The sequence below is a fragment of the Scatophagus argus genome, chromosome 13, assembly GCF_020382885.2.
Source record: "Scatophagus argus isolate fScaArg1 chromosome 13, fScaArg1.pri, whole genome shotgun sequence".
In the NCBI taxonomy this organism is placed as follows: domain Eukaryota; kingdom Metazoa; phylum Chordata; class Actinopteri; family Scatophagidae; genus Scatophagus; species Scatophagus argus.
The window spans coordinates 19,351,005-19,370,362 of record NC_058505.1 but is presented as its reverse complement, the minus strand read 5'-3'; the positions used below and the strand labels follow the sequence as shown (position 1 = coordinate 19,370,362).

General features: G+C 40.5%; 2 protein-coding genes across 4 annotated transcripts; both read left to right on the top strand.

Annotated features, from left to right (window-relative positions):
• Positions 1-103: 103 nt before the first annotated feature.
• On the top strand, positions 104-2,649 carry atpsckmt (fATP synthase c subunit lysine N-methyltransferase). Its single transcript, XM_046408401.1, has 4 exons — positions 104-711; positions 1,370-1,507; positions 1,805-1,855; positions 2,314-2,649. The coding sequence occupies exons 1-4, from the start codon at positions 421-423 to the stop codon at positions 2,479-2,481; spliced, it is 648 nt and encodes a 215-aa protein (XP_046264357.1). The 5' UTR covers positions 104-420; the 3' UTR covers positions 2,482-2,649.
• A 33-nt stretch (positions 2,650-2,682) lies between these two features.
• Positions 2,683-18,893, top strand: LOC124069328 (E3 ubiquitin-protein ligase MARCHF6-like). 3 transcript variants are annotated; one of them, XM_046408398.1, is made up of 26 exons: positions 2,683-3,999; positions 5,055-5,154; positions 5,560-5,633; positions 5,738-5,881; positions 6,084-6,156; positions 6,361-6,541; positions 7,210-7,441; positions 7,613-7,674; positions 8,046-8,078; positions 8,319-8,370; positions 8,576-8,634; positions 8,743-8,823; positions 9,110-9,178; positions 9,330-9,404; positions 9,664-9,798; positions 9,945-10,064; positions 11,556-11,656; positions 11,850-11,987; positions 12,224-12,428; positions 12,560-12,629; positions 12,721-12,902; positions 13,007-13,141; positions 13,243-13,332; positions 13,572-13,704; positions 15,204-15,339; positions 16,391-18,893. In XM_046408398.1, the coding sequence occupies exons 1-26, from the start codon at positions 3,981-3,983 to the stop codon at positions 16,473-16,475; spliced, it is 2,784 nt and encodes a 927-aa protein (XP_046264354.1). In that variant the 5' UTR covers positions 2,683-3,980; the 3' UTR covers positions 16,476-18,893. The 3 variants fall into 3 exon arrangements, with proteins under 3 accessions (XP_046264354.1, XP_046264356.1, XP_046264353.1); XM_046408400.1 differs by having other exon boundaries at positions 7,207-7,441; positions 7,616-7,674; XM_046408397.1 differs by having other exon boundaries at positions 7,207-7,441.
• The last annotated feature ends 465 nt before the right edge of the window (positions 18,894-19,358 follow it).

Here is a 19,358-nt window from a genome sequence, read left to right as displayed (position 1 = left end):
GTAATGGCTGCTTGTATTATTTATTTATTTTGGTTTTATTTTTATTTAACTGTACTGCTCAGCACTGACCTGGAGCGAAGTAAGACAGGAACCTTCGTTAGCTTTTCGTTGTCATCCTCACGGAATTATAACACGGCTGCACAGGTTACCTTTTAGTGTGCATGGATGGTAGAGTAACAGGACCTAAATCTTTGGTTAATATGTGTACACATATATTTGGTGATTTGGATATAACGGTTATCATAATGAGCAGGTGCAGTTCGACAAACATCTGATTTTAATCATAACATTTACCTCGAGTAGCTAACATTAGCCAGTTAACCTTTAGCATAGACTTAGCTGCCATGCATGTAGTTCATGTCCAGTCAATGTTAGCTAACGTGACGTATTTATAAGTCGTAACGTTCCAGTTACGATAGAATGATGTCACAAAAAAAGGAGTTTTTCCTCGACTCAGCACCGACAGGAGAGTTTCCGAGCCATGTCAAGGAGACAAAGAGCAGAAGCCGACTCGGTATCATTGTCACCGGGGTGCTGGGAGGGTCGCTCGTTGCCCTCTATGCAGTGGCTGCACCGTTTGTCACACCTGCACTGAGAAAAATCTGTCTCCCGTTTGTCCCAGCTACCACAGCTCAGGTGGACAATGTCCTCAGGGTGCTGCGAGCCAGGTCAGGCACCCTGGTGGACATTGGGAGCGGAGATGGAAGAATAGTAAGTGCTGTGTTTTCGTACTGTTTAGTGGCATATAAATAATGTTATCCAGTCACCAATATAATTGAAAACCTCTGCTAATGAGCTAAACAGTGATGTCATCTGACTCGTATCCCATGTCTTACTTACTGTGCAATATGTATTTCATATAATTTTAGTTCATATATATATGAGTGGTTAAGTACTCAAGACTTCAACAGGAGGGTCTTGGCTCAGCCCCACCCACCCGCGCCACCATCTCCAGCTTCAGCTCCATTGTTGCTGACCTCCCCAAGGAACAATGAAATTATGACACTGTTATTGAACTACTATCAAAAGCCAAATGTCCAGAAGCATTTCTTTACATTATACAATGCAGGACGACAACTTTTTGTCACTCAATTTGAACCTTGAATAAATGAATCCATCTTTGAAATGTTTCTCAATCTTTTTCACCTCACTACAAGCTCAAGTTCTTAACAAGCATGCATTGTACTGTTTTCATGTAACTATCAGTGCTGTTTCATATATCAAAACAAATCAAAGTTAAGCAGTGAGGCGTGGGAACATTTCAGTACAGACCAGTCTGACTGACTGGAATGTGCTGCAGAGGCACCACAGAAAGCAACATTAAGGAAGAAGCACATTAAATCTCCCTTTGTCCTTCCTCCTCTGGCAGGTGATAGCAGCAGCAAAACATGGGTTTCAGGCATCGGGCATTGAACTGAACCCCTGGCTGGTGTGGTATTCTCGCTACAAAGCCTGGAGAGAGGGAGTCCACAGCTCCACCTCATTTCACATCTCTGACTTATGGAAGGTCAGTTATATCTGATGAGCACAGTTAATTAGTTGTTAATCATATGACACAGAGTTATAGTCATTCATTTCTTAACAGGCAATTATATTGCCAATCCGGTTTTTGACACTTTTTGTTGGGTCATGATCGAGGTTATGTCCACTTATTGATAAATCGATGTGAACAAAGAGATAAATACATGTATAAGTCGATAACAGGCCTGAGGGCAGTTACTGTCTTCTTTTTGTTACAAACAGCATGTGTTCACCTTTCATGTTTTCACTGTGTACTTCCTAATATTTCTGATTGTTTTGTTAGGTCAGCTTTGCTCAGTACTCTAATGTTGTCATTTTTGGAGTTCCTCAAATGGTGAGTTCTTCTGTTTGTTCCGTGGCATTTTCATCAACATTCTAATTGTTGTATTGTTTTAGAATTGTCATGTATAGCAATTTGAGTCGTTAAAACAGTAAAGTGACATTATTTCCAGCTCCTTTAATCTTAGTTCTACTGTAAAGCAACCCAAGTTATAGTCTGGACAGGCACTCTGGTTAGCTTACTGACCATATCAAATCATACAACTGATGAATGTATCAATAATCATGTTCTTGATGAGAAATGGCACCACTCAAATCAGTGGAGACAGGTATTGAAATATAATAAGTGAAACATATCCAGCTGTTTGTTGCCTTTGTTGGGTAAAGAAGCTGAACACCTCTGTTATCACTGCACTGCACCTAAAAGCTTAATATTTTGTTTTGCCAAACATGTTTTCTGAAAACCAAAGTTGTACTGCTGACTTCCTGATTGTTTGCTGCCTGTATCTGCAGATGGAACAGCTGGAGCTGAAGCTGGCAAGTGAGTTACCAAGTACAGCCAAGGTGGTGGCCTGCCGCTTTCCCTTCCCTACTTGGGTCCCTGAACACACCACTGGGGAGGGTATAGACACTGTGTGGGTGTATGATGCTGAGACATTTAAATCACACCTGCAACACTGAATGACAAGGAAGACAACAGGCACCGGGAGGGGGGCCTGGAGACTATCCCAGCTGACTACGGGCGAGAGGCGAGGTTCACCCTGGACTGGTCACCAGTCAATGACAGGGCTGACACACAAAGAAAGACAACCACACACTCACACCTAGGGGCAATGTAGAGTAGCCAATTAACCTAATGTGCATGTTTATGGGATTGTGGGAGGAAGATGGAGTACCAGGAGAAAACCCACGCAGGCACAGGGAGAACATGCAAACTCCACACAGAAGGGCCCAGACCGGGATTTGGACCTGGAACCCTCTTGCTGTGAGGCGACAGTGCTAACCATTGCAGCAGTGTGCTGCCCCCTGAAGTGAACCATTGTATCATAAATTACTTAACATAGTATTGTCATAACAGACAGATAATGTTAAGACAACAAGCAACTGAAATAAAAGAAAAACTGATGTTGAAAGCAGCAGAAATTGAGACAAAGCTGGATGTAGTTTTTGTATTGGCTGCTGTGTATAGGATAATTTCTGTAAAGAAGGAAACTCTTTATGAAACTCATTTATAAACCAAGTTAAGGAGGTTTCTCTCGCTCTATTTTTGTTTGAATAAATGAATGTGATAATTACTAAAAATGCTCATAATATAACCCATGTCAGATAAGGTAAGATCAAATAAAAACCCAACCCAGTACTTGAGTAAAAGTACTTGGTTACTTCTCCTAAAATAAGTCTCCTGAAATACTTAATGTGGATTCATCAGATACAGTTATATAAACAAATAGTAGTCTGTATATTGTGTGATCTACATATTCAACACTCTGTCTCAGTTCATACACATTGCTGCTGAAACTTTCTTTTTTTTCCTCCAAGAAACTTAATTTTGGCTCAAAGCTAAAACTGTAAACTTGAGAATGTGGGTAGGATTTGAGTTTGAGGGCACTTAAAGAAAGATCGTGTTACAAATTAAGATTTTTACACCTTTATGTAATGCATGGGTAGCAACAGTCCCAGAGTATTTTTTGCACTGAATCCTTTTATTTTACTAAAGCTTCTGAAAACTGCCCCCCATCAGTGCAAGCAGACGAAGGTATTGCCAAGAGACTGGTATAGGTAGCCAGTCTGCGTAACAGAAGACTGTCCGCAACGTTGTTTTGCATGATATCTACAAGAAAAAATAATCTTACACTGTGTCCTTTTTATTTTTAGCCTGGTGTAGTTCATAAAATCAAGATGCAATTGTCTAACACTGATTGTCCGTGGCTGCCACCTAGTGGTGAAAATACTGCGAAATCACGTGTTGCTTTGATTATGTCCTGATCCTGCTGATGTTTCTTTAAAGTGAAAATGCTTCATTTAATGCCTAATCGAATGTTCACGTCAAGGATAATCAATCAATAAGTTTGGTCGAAACACTAACTTGAAATGTTTACATGTGGATAGCTCGTGGTCATCGCTTTTACACTGTCAAGGCTGATTACTGTGGAGCGGTTCTGCCTTAGCAGCCAGTCAAGATGGACACCGCCGAAGAAGGTAACTAGCTACCTAGGTTAAAACTTGGTTGTCCCATTTGTTACCGTTAACTAGTAATTAAAATTGCTCACTGTAGCAAAGCCTGTATCATATTCTAACCACATTTCAACTACTGTCAGTGACAATGAGCAGTTATTTACTGTCATAAACGTTGATAAAGGTTCACTAGAATTAAAAATCCGCTAGCCAATTAGCGTTAGCCAGCTAACTACCACTAGCTTATCCCGTTAGCTAGTTGTTATAAATAAAATCAGCAACGTTAGGTTTCTGCCTTTTGCTTTCACAAACACTTCATCTGTCACAAGTGCGTTGTGGTGGTAGAAATCGCAGAAGATTGTTTCAAATCAAAGCCATACATATCCCAGCTAATCATTTAATATTGGTTACAAGCTATCGTTCAGTAAATTAAATACAACCGTTATCCTGCTATCACGTACAGTATGATAACAAGCTAACGTCACGTTGACACACCAGGGTTAACCCTGCCAGTTGACAAGGCTCCTTTACTACGTGACAAGGACTTACACCAAAGAAAAAACCAACATCTTCGATATAGCCCCTCTTGTAACTGTTTTTGAACTAACTTAATGTAACGTTGAGGAAGTAACGTAAAAACACAGGAAGGAATGACCACTGGCTTGGTCTTCTGCATTCACAAACGGTGATATTCAAATATATTGAGGAGAAATTTACCCTAATATAATATATGAAGCCGGTCAGTCAAAATGTACTCAGGGTATCCTATCTGGTATTACTCTCTTGCATCGGGGGGTGATCACAGTTATTTTATTTAGGGCATACAGTGACACAGGTGATCCAAGGATTACAGTTTGCCCTACTGTGTGTATACATGATGTTCCAATCACTAATGACACATACTCATGCTATCCCAAATTTGTCTCATTTTCAACTGCTGAAGCTGTTTTCTTTTCAAATTTTTGTGTTTCAGTCAAGGGGTAGTAATGATCTGTCCATGAAATCAAAAGTTAATTAAATGAAATATTGCAAGAGTGGGATCTCATGGTCAGTTGTGTGATTATGTGCTCAATGTGCAGCGGACATCTGTCGGGTATGTCGTTCAGAGGGGACACAGGACAAGCCGCTCTACCACCCCTGTGTCTGCACCGGCAGCATCAAGTTTATCCATCAGGAATGGTACGTTTACTGATCAAGTTGTTAAAAAGTAATTCTGTGTATGATTCCATTATTTTCTTCTCATCTTTCCTTAAATTATATCACACTTGTCTTAATTTTCAGCCCGCCAATCTGTTTGCTTTCACAGATATTGCTGAAGTTGTTTGAATTTTGTCTTTAAAGTATATTCCAACATGGGATAAGACGTCTGTTGGGAACTTAGAAAGTGGCAAAGATTAACACAATGAGAGAACTTTCTATGAATGTGACTCAATATAGTTTCTAAATAATTACACATCCAACAGACAATAATAACAGCCAGACGCAAACTGAAAAACTGTTTTTGTGTTGTCAGTTAGATATGGATGGCAGATTTCCAGAGGATTAACTGAATAAACTAATGAGGTGTCCTTTTTGTTTTTATAGCTTACTGCAGTGGTTGAAACACAGCAGAAAAGAATACTGTGAATTATGCAAACACAGGTTTGCATTTACACCAAGTAAGTCATTTGCTTTTCATTACATTTGATCAGTACTTGCTTCCACTTTCCTCAGTCTTTACTTTGACCTCCCTCTCCTTTTTTTTTTTTTAATTTTTCCCCAGTCTACTCTCCAGACATGCCATCTCGGCTGCCTGTTCAAGACATCTTTGCAGGGCTGGTCACCAGTATTGGAACAGCCATCAGATACTGGTTCCACTACACACTGGTGGCCTTTGCCTGGCTGGGCGTTGTGCCTCTTACAGCATGTATGTCTCATCATTCCAGTGTCATAGCAACAAAATTAAAGGGCATGTTATCAGCAGTTGTAACGTTGCTACAGCATATTGTAAACACACTCTAACTTCTAACAAGGATATGGCGAAAAGTTGAGGAAAAAATGAATTTTGCATCAGTTCTCATTTTTAAGATATGATTCTCAGACTTTTTATTTGTTTGTTTTTCTAATAGGTCGTATCTACAAGTGTTTATTTACTGGCTCTGTGAGCTCCCTCCTTACCCTGCCATTAGATATGCTTTCAACGTAAGTTTCAGTCACCTGTCTTGGTGTTCTCTCTCATGAAATTGGTTAAGATCTGATTGTTGAGTAATGTGTCGTTATTGATAATAGCTCCTGCCATCCAGCACATCATCCGTTCTTCCCTGTTGTCCAGCTCTCTGTAGCGTGGTAATATGTGAAACAGTTGTAATATCAGTTCTAAAATAATGTTTCCTCTCTCCCTTCCAGACAAAACCTGCTTGCAGACTGCCTCCAGGGCTGTTTTGTGGTCACTTGCACACTGTGCGCCTTCATCAGCCTGGTGTGGCTTAGAGAACAGATTGTCCATGGTGGTGCCCCTCAGTGGTTAGAGCAGAATCAACCCCCTCTAGTTCCAAATCAGCCTAACGGTCCAGCACCAGCTAATGAGGTGAGATCAGTTCATGTTGTTGACCAACATCTCTTTTTTACCTGGACTCAGAGCTGCACAGATAGTGGCCTACTCAAGTGTATTGGCTTCCCCTTATATTCTACCACTAATGCACTCTGATATAGTTGGCACAGTGACAGAGCCATATCTATAAATGATAAACCAGTGAAGTTTATGAGTACCTGAAAGATTTATTGTTAGTTTGATTTGGCTTATTTGATGTTAGACTTCCCAAAGTTATATATGCGAAGCGTGATTAAAATAAGCTTTGTAGATTTATTGAAACATAATATTACAAGTTCAACTTTGTCCCACATTATGTCAGTTTTCTGTGTTGTGTCACATTTTTTTCTGCCTGCTTGATCTGGCCAATGCTTTTCTCCCAGAGGGAACCTCAGGCTCGTTATCTTTTCTGAATGTGCTTTCCAAGCTGGCCCTGACATTTGTCTGGGTTCACACACAACCAAATGAGTATAGCAGGGACTGCCAGGTTATGTCAGTTCTCTGCTGTGGTTATTGCTAATGAGCAATACCGTTCAGCTCTGAAATATCTCAGAAATCCGAAACCATGAACAGGATTAACAAATTTATAACAACTTAATTAATTTAAATGTGTGTAGTCCATGCTGTAGATAAACAACTGTAATTATTATTTCATGATTCAGCAGGTTCCAGGTGGTAACAACGCGCAGGCTGCTGCAGATGGCGCAGCAGCCCGGAACCCTGCAGGCCCTGCTCCAGACGGGCTAGCACCTGCCAACGCACATCAAGACGGCAACCATGGAGACGAAGCTGAACTTGACGACGAGGAAGAAGATGACGACGGAGAGGAAGACGACGAGGAAGACGACGACGAGGAAGGCAGGGAAGAGGATGCAGCTGGCAATAATGGAGGACAAGGTCAGTGTGAGCATGGAAATATGGAAATCTTTGTGAACTGGTGTTTTCATTCCTCTCTTAAGGAATAGACCTAAACAGGGTAAGGAAAAGCAACCTACGTAGTAGCACTTCCCCAGAAGCATATTTTTCACTGTGTTCTGTACTGCTTCAGTTTCTATTTGTTCTTTGCAGAAGATTTGAACTGGAACGCCCTGGAATGGGACCGTGCAGCAGAGGAGCTGACCTGGGAAAGGGTGGGAATCTATTTTTTTTTGTTGTTGTTGTTGTTATCACTCTATCTGCTGCTCCATAAAGTGGTGTGACACAGATAGGATATGGTGCTAAAAAAGCAAAGTGTAAGCAGGTTAGAAGTTAGTTGGAAAATTTGGGTGAAAAGCTCCTGTGACAGCATCTCACTGTAGTGTGCTTAAGCAGCACTCTGAATTCTAGCTGCTTTCAGGGATGCTTCTAGCTGGCTTGGGTTCTGTCTTTTTTGTTCTATTGGTAGAAGTTGTGGTTATATTAACAGTAGCTACCATTGCAGTATAAATGGTAGTATTTCCAAGTTCATTTATTTTTAAGTCATAAAGGATCATTATGACATTGCTTTCTGTTTGTGTCCCAGATGCTGGGGCTGGACGGCTCCCTAGTTTTTTTGGTAAGTGTGCACACTCGCTTTCTACTCTTTATCTCAGTTCTCAAGCATATTTCCCATAAATAGGGCCATTGTGACAGTATATTGTGGCCATTGTGAATAATAATTTTGTGCTCACAATCTTCCTTTTAGTGATTTGGTGGAAATGAGGATTTGCACCAAATGAAAATAAGAGTATTGGGGGCTTTCCAATAAATACAATTTATTCCTGAATCAAACCCTTGTTATGCATCTCTTTTCTAGGAGCATGTGTTTTGGGTGGTGTCTCTCAACACACTCTTCATCCTGGTCTTTGGTGAGTTAAACAATGTAGCAGTGACTGTAAATACAGTTATTACCTTTGAGAATCCGTCAAACTTTTGGAGTACAATTACAGGGGAATCAGCCCTTATTTAAGCAGGTTATACCCCATAATGTTGATATGTAAGACAGTCCTGTGTAACATTTTGCACACTATAAATTCTAACTTCTAACTTTTCTAACTCTGTGTTCCTCTCTAGCATTTTGCCCGTATCACATCGGGCATTTCTCAGTGGTTGGACTAGGCTTTGAGGACTATGTAAGTGCACAACGAAGCAAGGGGACACGTGCACAGTTTGAAAACCTGAAATTTAGGTTTGTTTGCGAAATACTGAGTGTATTATAATGATATTATATCTGGTTGCAGATCAGAGCTTCACACTTTGACGGCCTCATTACCACCATACTAGGGTACGTCCTCCTGGCAGGAGCCCTTATAGTCTGCCACGTATCCTCAACGTAGACGATATTATTTTGTAAAATAACCTACAGCTATTTGATGTGTTTTGTGCATATATCCCAAGTCAAGGCTAGCGACCTAATGTGACTCTCATTTAATTCCTCATGTTCATGTATTTGTCTCAATCAAAATGATGTCTACTCATACAAGAACCCAAAAGGTCAGGGCAGCGGTTTGTCTTGCTTTGTATGAGATGTGTTCATGAGACACACTTAAAAGACTGACCTCTTTATCGCACATTTCTGGTGTTAGTCCTTAATTGTGCCTTCCTCAGGCATTGGCTTCATTAGTGAAGTTCCAGCGTTCCAGACGACTCTTGGGTGTCTGCTACATTGTTGTCAAGGTAAATGGGAGATGATTTATTGGAATGTGTCCGAAAAGCTATTTTGGTTTCTGTCAAACAAGCAAAGCTTTCAGTTGAAATTGCGATTACAGGAAACCAGTGATGATGATGAACTAAGTTGTTTTTTTTGGGGTTTTTTTCTGCATCGCAGGTGTCCCTTCTGGTTGTCATGGAGATAGGCTTGTTCCCACTGATTTGTGGTTGGTGGCTTGACATTTGCTCACTGGTAAGACAATCGAGCCGAAGAAACTCAGTTGATCCCCTTGATATAGTCACAAATTGGCTCTTATTGAATAAACAGACAAAAAGAGATTAAATGCGATCATGATGAAGTGTGTACAAATTCGGTCTATAAACTTGGTGAACACTCAATTTGGAAAAAAATCTCAAAATTGCATTTACAGAACCAATTCCTACTAACTGATTTTGTTATTGTCATTGGTATTGAAAACACACAGTAAAGCATGTACTTTTGTTCATTACAGGAGATGTTTGATGCCACTCTGAAGGACAGGGAGCAGAGTTTTGACTCTGCTCCTGGTACCACCATGTTCCTCCACTGGCTGGTCGGCATGGTCTACGTCTTCTACTTCGCCTCTTTCATTCTTCTCTTAAGAGAGGTAAAGTGAAGGACTTCAGGCAGTTATCCATCCGTCCTTTCATTGTCCATCCAACCGTTCATCATATGGCCTCTGAATATCTTCACAAACCGCCCAGAGTTTTTAAAATTCTAAGCTTTTACATGTTTGTTTTGGTTTGGTTCCAGGTTCTCCGGCCAGGTGTGCTATGGTTCCTGAGGAATCTGAACGATCCAGACTTCAACCCAGTCCAAGAGATGATCCATCTGCCCATCTATAGACACCTGCGGAGGTTCATACTCTCTGTGGTCAGTCACGTACCCTCTCCTTCTGTTTTTTCCCTCAATCTAATGATTAGTGACATAACAAAACCCATCTTATTTTACTACTACTGTGCAAAATGTCCAATAAAATAAAACTTCATAAACACAATATAAATAGTTAAAGGCGCGCTTCAATAAGGAGACATCAGTTGAAAATGTACATTGAAAATTTTAAAGGTTACAACAAATAAGGACTTTGGTAATATGGGATAGAGAAGAGGTTGAGGGTCAAGGTGGTGATGGGGAGGTGGTGGCTAGCAGAAACACAGTGATGTTTATTGAATACTCTCTGAGGACTGATTGGCTCGAGAAAACACTGGCATTCCAAACAATGGAAGGAAATGGTGATGTTAGAAATGAACGAAAGAAATTTTGACTACTTGCGGCAATGGAGGCATAAAAGCAGGAAATAGAAGGAATTCCTGATAGCAAGAAAGTGACCGTGGAAAGGTCTTCCTACGCTGGCAAGTTAAAATAAAACAACAAGCATAGGCTTAGTACATTTTTTTTTATTTTGTTTGCCCAGGCTTTGAGATTCCACTCCCTGAGGTTGCTGCCTTCACCGTAATAGAACGGAGGCGAGAAGAATTTCCTCAGTTTTGACATTTAAGAGGTGCAACAACAACATTTCTCTTAAGAAACCGTGTCCTCACAGCAGTGCTTGTGAAGTAGTTTCACAGAGATGTCAGCAGATTATTGAACAAGAACATTGTTTCTGGAGAGACACAGTCCTTTTTTTGGTTTGTGTTTTTGTTTTGTCCTGGTGCTTTGTGCACCTCAAATAAAATTTGATTCACTTCAGTTGCATTTAGTTGGTGGCAGACAACTTACAGACAGATTTTTTTAATGTCTGCACAATAAAACCAAAGCTATCTACACAGGTTTGTGTATCTTTTGTAGATTATTCAGTGCATATCTGTTCATGTTCATAACTTGGTTGCCAGGCAATAAGAAGAATGATTTTTGTCACCAATTCTGGGTGGGCATCGTCAATTGCGATTCCTTTCGTTGTGAATATAGCATTTACAGTAACACTGTAGAGGCACATGTCCCTGTAAATTAACTGTCAGTGCACACATCATGTAGTTAAATTAGAAGCAAAGCGTGTGGTGCTGTCAGAGTATTTTGATGCTCCATTTTGAACACTAATAATGCATCGCAAATATTTCAGGCAGTGTGTTCCCGACGTTTTTTTGTCAGTGTGGAGCCATAGCGGATGGCCAGAAGCAGGTGTGTAGTTAAGAGTACAGTGAGCTAACAGTAAAGGGATAGGCTGCACACACTGAGACATGTGCACACATGTTATAGAGGCACAGGGACATTTATTTGGACAGAAAGGGTTCGATAGGCGTATCAGTTTCTTTAAGTATCTCGTATTGTGTTTAAGTATCTTGACACCCTTATTAAAAAAAAAAAAAAAGATAATTCTTGTCTTTTTTCTGTATGTGTGCGTGTGTGGGTTGTGTGGATTTCCAGGTGGTATTTGGCTCCATAGTTCTGCTGATGCTTTGGCTTCCGATCAGAATCATCAAACTACTCTTCCCGACCTTTCTTCCATACAACGTCATGGTTTACAGGTACACGCAACTGTAAACGATTATTTAACATTCAGCATCTCAGAGGTAAAGATGATTTCTACTCAGGCATAACCAAACCAGGAAGCTGTTAGACAAAATGAGCTTCCATTTCTAGGTCCACGTATGTTATATTATATTTTATTATATAGTGAATGTGAATGGAGTTTGGTTTGGTTTTGTCTTGTCTCTGCAGTGATGCCCCGGTCAGTGAGCTGTCATTGGAGCTGCTTTTGCTTCAGGTTGTTCTGCCAGCGTTGCTGGAACAGGGTCACACACGCCAGTGGCTCAAAAGGCTTGTCCATGCCTGGACGTTCACCGCTGGATACATGCTGTAGGCTGGAGTCTCACACACACACACACACACACAATATCTCAAGATGTAAAATGATACAGTGGCATAAAAGTTAATGTACATACGATTTTTAAGAAGATCTTCAACTACCATAATTGTTGTAAAGTGTGGGTCCCAGAATAAGGACCACAGTGTTGATGTGACATGGCTGGAAAAACTTCAAATCAGTCATAGAAATCAGACAAAATAATTACTCACCAATGGCTTTTTCACAGTGACCTTCACTCCTACCTGCTGGGGGAGCACGAAGACGAAGACAACCAACCAAACAACAACCCTCCCGGCCGTCATAACAACAACAACAACAACAGGATCCCAGGCTTAGGGGAAGGGCTTCACGCTGCCCATCAGGCCATTCTGCAGCAGGGTGGTCCTGTAGGTTTCCAGTCATACCACCGACCCGTCAACTTCCCTCTGAAGGTGACTCATAGTATTTTGATTATCACATATTCATGTTTCCTGTCAATGTTGAAGCATATGCCCCTGTTGTTTCCTGTAAATTGATTTATTTGTCTTTTTTTTTTTTTTTTTTTGCACTCTTGGTTGTTAAGATCATTCTGCTGGTGGTCTTTATGTGTGTGACGCTGTTACTGGCTAGTCTGATCTGCCTCACACTGCCGGGTAAGTTGGGACCAAAAGAAGATATTCTCTGCATTTTTCTTGTTGTCAGGCCTTCTTTACACATCCTTTCTGACCTCTCCCTCTCGCCCAGTGTTTGCAGGTCGCTGGCTGATGTCTTTCTGGATGGGCAGTGCCATGGTTCATGAACTGTACACAGCGGCCAGTGGTCTGTATGTCTGCTGGCTCTCCATTCGAGCCGCCACTGTGCTGCTGTCCTGGATGCCACAGGGACGGTCCGTCATCATGATCAAAGTACACGAGTGGACTCTCTTGGTAAAGTGGAGTAAAGTGACTAATGTAGTGCGTTTCTCTTCTGTGTTACATTGCATATCATTTGAATGTGTATTTGGGTGGTGTGGTTGCGATTGTTTGAACAGATCCTGAAGACCATTGTGGTAGCTGTGATGTTAGCTGGGGTGATTCCTCTGCTGCTGGGTCTTCTCTTTGAGCTGGTCATCGTGGCTCCTCTCAGAGTCCCACTGGACCAGACGCCTCTCTTCTATCCCTGGCAGGTAGGACTATGGGACTTGACTTTGATACTGAGCTAATGTGAACATTTTGAAACAAACCTCATTGTAAAATGGCTGCTGTTGTTTGTTTGTGTGTGTGGCAGGACTGGGCCCTGGGTGTGCTTCATGCTAAAATCATTGCTGCCATCACACTGATGGGTCCTCAGTGGTGGCTGAAAACTGTCATTGAGCAGGTCAGTCTCACATCTGTCTAGCTTGGGATCACTCTTATCTAAATAACTTGTTACGATAATGATGACCCAAACCTCTTAAACCTCTACGTATGGCCTCATATGATCCGAAAACACAAATTGTCCACTTTGATTAACTGCATTTCAAGAGCAAAGTCAAATTTTGTTGGGGTTATTCACTATCAAAAACAAGAAGAATTGAAGTAGTATTGTAACAAACATATCCCTCTCCCTCACTGTAGGTGTATGCCAACGGTATCCGAAACATTGACCTCCATTTTATCGTGCAAGGGCTGGCTGCCCCAGTCATCTCTGTCCTGCTACTGTCTCTCTGTGTGCCCTACACCATCTCTAAAGGCATCACACCACTACTAGGTAAATCTCTTGTGTTTTTGGTACCTTCAAGTGCTCTTAACAAGCATCAGTTTCAAGGTAGGTGAGGAAAAACTCTCTGTGAGTGGGCTCAGAGATGCATTACGTGAGATGACCTTATGAACACAATACAGCTGTTGCGTAATGCTTTCATACTGTGTTGAAATGCTTCAGTACATGTATCTCATTTCACTTCTACACAATTACGAGACAGAAGAATTCAACAGGGATTCTGTGAATTGCTGTAAAATCTGTCAAATGAATTGGAATCAACAATAGTAATTTTGCTTATTTTTGAACAACTTTAAAGAAATGGTTTGGATTCTTTGGATTGCAGTTGTAATCCTACCTCTTATCAGAAGGCAGAGTGTTAGCCACAGTAGATGGTGATCAACATGCCCCCAGCTTGGAGAAGCGGCTGGAGTACATTCATGTGTAAGAATCCAAGAAACAAACTGCTGTGGTTATGTGGCTCGTTATGCCCATGGATCAGCAGCAAAACCTAATTTTGTGTAGAAGACAAACAATCTCAGTTTAAGTACTTTAAGTGTACTTTCAGTGCCACCAGACTCCTACATTTGTGGTAGTTAGCCATATACATACATCAACATTCAGTTTTGTGTTAGACTTTAAGTCCCCCTTGGAACAGCGGAGCCAGACCGGGTTGTTAAACTGTCTCTTTCTGTGGAAACACTTATTTTTCTAACTTTCTTACCTAAATTAACCCTTTTAAACAGGACATTAACCAGTAAAGGCAGCAATAGTCCAGGAAGTCATGTGTTCTGCTAAATTTACTGTTTTTGTCAAAGGAGTGTGGTGGCTTTGAGGAGAGCATAGATGCATATAACAGCATCAGTTTTCCATCAGAAAAAATGTTTTGATGTTGCTTGGTAATATTCTGACTATGCATACTACTCTCTATAGTATATGCATACTATACTATCTCATTCACTCAAAAAAAAAAACAAAAAAACACCTGTTCCTTTAATAATATTAACAACCCTTCAAGTAGATGACTAAGAAAGCACAACTAACGGGAAGCTTTACTTTAGTTGGTCCTTTTTCCCATTTTGAGTTCTCACCAAATTAGACTCCGTGGTGGAAGTTCAGGCACGGAGGTAGCAGACATGCTCATCGGGCAGCAGCACAGGCATATCCTTACTAATTTGGATACAGGTTTCATTTGAGAAGTGATATTTATGCAAAGCCTGCCCAAGGCACCTACTTTTGTTTAAACAAGTGTTTCTGATGTTGACTCAAACAGCACTTGTGTTAAATAACTAGTCATTTAAGAATTCCCAGCCCTTGTTGTAATCAGGATTTTAGCCAAAGTGCGATTGATTTGGGTTTTTTTTCCCTTTAATTTACTCTGTTCCCTCAACATCACAGAAACACAGGCTTATTAAGAGGAGATTGTGTTTCAGTGTTTATGCTGTCTCTCTCTCCACCACCTCCCCTTCTGCCTCCCTGCTTCCCTTCCTTCCACCTCACTTACTTCATAGGCGTGCAGCCGGAGATGCAGACGCTGGTTGAGAGGAGGATCTATCCGTTCCTGCTCATGGTGGTCATGCTGTTGGCCATCCTGTCCTTTCAAATACGACAGTTCAAGCGCCTCTATGAACACATCAAGAATGACAAGTCAGTAGACCCCAGAAACCCGAAGTGTGAACAATTTTACTTTTACTGATGCAGAGAAGGGTAAAGCAGTGTTCAGCAGGGCTATATGATATGGGAAGAAACTGTATGCTAATAATTGTCAGTCAGTACTCATATATATATCACAATATAAAGTGAGTCTGTATTTGTGTTGATCATAAAGATTTTCTTAAAATAAAAGTAGACTCATCTTCAGCATGCATTTTATTGGCTGTAGGTTACAGTGTCGGAAATATACATACATCACCAGTCAGTTTTGTGTAGGATTTTAAGTAGCCTAACTCATCTTGGAACTGTAGAGGCATACAAGGCTGTTAAACTGTCCTTTTCTGCTTAGTGGTTTTTTATTCTTTGTACTTTTCATGCTACATCATCCAGCTCTTGTCGGCATAGTCATTATGACAAAAATGGAAGAGTTTCATCTTTAGTTTGACATTTATATTAATGTGAATTCTTGAACACATTTAAATTTGAAAATAACCAGCTTACCCAATAATAAAAACAAAGTGAAAAACAAAAATTATTTTAATCTGAAGCCCACTAGATGGTGCTCTGAGGCCCACCAGTGGGCCACATCCCAGTGTTTGAGAATGGCTGGCGTAGAGCACACTGATTTGTATACATACATTCCACACTGCTCTACAATACAGCTCTAACACTATTATAGGAAATTACTCCAAGAAAAAAGATCATCCTGTGTATTCCCTCTGCACTCCATTTAATCTGGTCAGTCACTTTATTCATACTGAGGATTTATCTTGACGTACTTTTTAATCATTATTTTTTGGGTTGATAACATCATAAAATATTACAAAAGACATTTGAAGCTTCATTCTAAAAGCTCACTTGAAGCTTTGAATGTTTTAAAAAGAAAGGCTTTTAGTCCAGCCCTGGTAAAATAGATGTGAAAATAAAAACTGCAAACATTTTCAACCTCACAACCAGCGAAGAGACGTGTGCACTTTCCTAGAGTGAGCTAATGTGTCAGACATGATGTGTAAAAGACTGTCTTTCTTGTTTCTTTTTCCTCCAGATACCTGGTTGGACAGCGACTGGTGAACTATGAGCGTAAGACAGGCAAGAGCACGTCCACCTCCACATTCAGCTCTTCCTCATAGACCTGACGCTGCTGTGGGATCAGTGGAGCTCACACACTCTGCTCAGCACTGAGAGCTATCAGCTGTCATCAGCTCCTGTGCTGAAACCTTTTTGTTTCCTCCGTTCTTGGCTGTCAAATGCCAACTTCAAACACAGCCTCTAAACTTTTGACTGCAGTCTAATCCTCTTATTCTCCAACATCTACTGTGTCACAGGTAGGGAGACAAAGAAGAGCGAAGACAAAATAGTCTCAGAATTCTTCACTGAGTATGTTAATTCCTGAAGAAGGTTGTTAACCAGGCTGCAGACACGGTCAACATGAGTTGTTGACTGTCCATCCTGTTTAATGTGTCCGTTTTTGTCCTCAGCGCAGCTGACATTTTAAGTTGTAATAACATTATTTTAAAAAGATTTTGAGTTGAAGTGGGGTCAGTTGAGCCTAGCTTTTACCTCTGATCGTGCTTCCCTTTGATTGGTAGTCATGAAATGTTGTCTAGAGGTCACACTGAGTGTCTCTTAATGGGACATTTTCTGACATTTCAGAGCTGTGGGGGAGATATTATGCTAATTTCTTTGCCGTTCTGTTCCAAGTGTTGAGTCTTCTCAAATGACACCATCGAATTGGGGTTATCAGTGGTAAAGAAGGACATGACATGATGTAGCAATGTGATTGTGTGCTCTTTTTTAAAAAAGATGTTTTTATTAGAGGTGTTTTCAATGATTTTTAGTGTTTGGGAGTTAGCTGTTAGAAAGTCCTCAGAGGACTCATTTGAAGTAAAGTTGTAGAAAAAGAAAGAAAGAAGAAAGGGACATTGTAAACAATCTGGACACAGCCCAGAATGTGGATGCTTTCCCTGTGAATTTTAAGAACACTCTGGACTGAGTGGGACCCTCGCAAATCCACCTTCAGGAGAGGAGAGGTCATCGACATTAAGTCACACAGCGCGCAGAAAGTGAGGTTTTAACCAAGAGTACTTAAACTGAAAAACACGCCTCAGGACGTGCCTGTGTTACACCCTTATACTCCCACTGATTTTATAGGAAAATGTATTTTAATAGAATAAAAAAAATAATGTGAACTATCTGGCCTTTAGTGGCTTATAGTGCTGCTAATCAGAGGGTCAGACTGTCTGCATTCTGCTGATGGTTGGGAGCCAACAGCTGGAAACATCTGTGTAAACAGCAAAATACTGAATGTCAAAGGGAAAAAAGACTCTCAAGCCAATAATAACAGAAATGTACTGGCAAACTGGATTTAACTCATCTCAGTTGGGGAAAGCGTAGTTACAGTTTTACAGCACAAACTAAAACATTTCTGCACCGCGATGTCGCTCAAACTAATTGTTCGGTCGTTTGCTGCCACCAGCTGAGCTGAATCAGACGGATCATGACAGATCTCATCTTGTGATCAGTTTAGTCGTTAACGGTTGCTTACCTACAGGGCCGGTGTGGTGCGAAGATTTTAAATGACATTTCTCACTTCTGCTTGTTGTAAACTGCATGATTTCTAACACAACTTTGTGAAAAACCATCTATGCAGGTCTAATTGAAACAGTCATGCCTACTTTTACAAAGGACTGGGTATTTAATATAGATTAAACAGCTCTGTTTCAGCTATGCTACAGTGACTTTATTACATAGTTGATTGCTTTTGATTGGATGGAGCTACAGTTGTTTCTGAGCAATCATTTTTCACGTCTTTACTAGCTAAGACATTCCTTAAATTTTAATGGTGCAACCTCATTTAAGTAAATGGCATGGGTTGCAGCTAGTTAGCTCTTACTAAGACTTTACACAGAGTTACTAACAGATTTGCAGATGGCTGGTGCAACTCAGCCCTGCTTCTTTTATCTGAATGTTCAAGTTGTGTCTCCATTAAACTAATATTTCCTCTGATGTTAGCAGAAGGGGGATTTGTTTTGGGCAGGTTCACAGTGTTTCCTGTGGAACCAGAGGTTTGTTGTCAGGGCGAAGTTGACATGAACTGTGGGTTAAATGCGCTTTGGCTGGCCGACGTTACAGACGTCCTGTGCCTGAAATGATGGCAGCTTCACTTTGCTGTATTTTTAGATGATAATCAGGTCACGACTCACCTCTTGCCAGTGTCCAGGCACTATTTCATTCCCTGTTCCCTATTCCTATTTACCTGCCTGAAAGAAATATAAGTAAAGATGAATCAAAAACTCCTTAGCAGATGTGACAGGTGGCTGTAGAAATACATATGAACAAGTGAAAAAATACTCAAAATGTCTCCTAACCTTTCCAAAATCAGTTTTTCTTTCAGACTATTGTTATGATGATGCTCCAGTGATTACATGGTTACCGTGGATTTAAAAAACAAGGATGGTCAGCAGACTACAAAGTAAAGAAATGCAATCAAATTCAAGATTTGAAAAATAAGAGGGTTAACTTGCCCTCTCCAAAACAGAAAAGAGATTTTCTTCAACAGAAACAATTCCCAGCCATTCTTAGCTAACTTCCATTCTCAGCTAGTTCTTCCTGCCAGTGAGTCTAATGAACCTGATTTCACAGATGGTTTCTTACTCTTAAAATCCTGAGACAGGTGTTTGAAGTAAATTTCATTTCTTTTTTCCTTTTTCTTTTTCCTTTTTTTTTTTTATATAGTGGTCAAGTAGATTTTTCAAATGAAAATGTTTTAATGTGTTGCACTTTATAGCACAGTTTGCAATCATTTTGGAATCCATTGTAACACAGTCAACATAGCAGGGCTTGTTTTGTTTTTGTTTTCCTCCCTCTGAGACTGAAAGGTGTCAGTATTTCAGTATTTCACTGTGGTGACTCTGCACAATGGGTTATACAGAAAAAAAGTGAATTAAAGTTGTGTGTCTGTTTTTCACACAACATTTTTGTTAGAAGTGTTTTGTTGGGAGTTTGGTAAATAT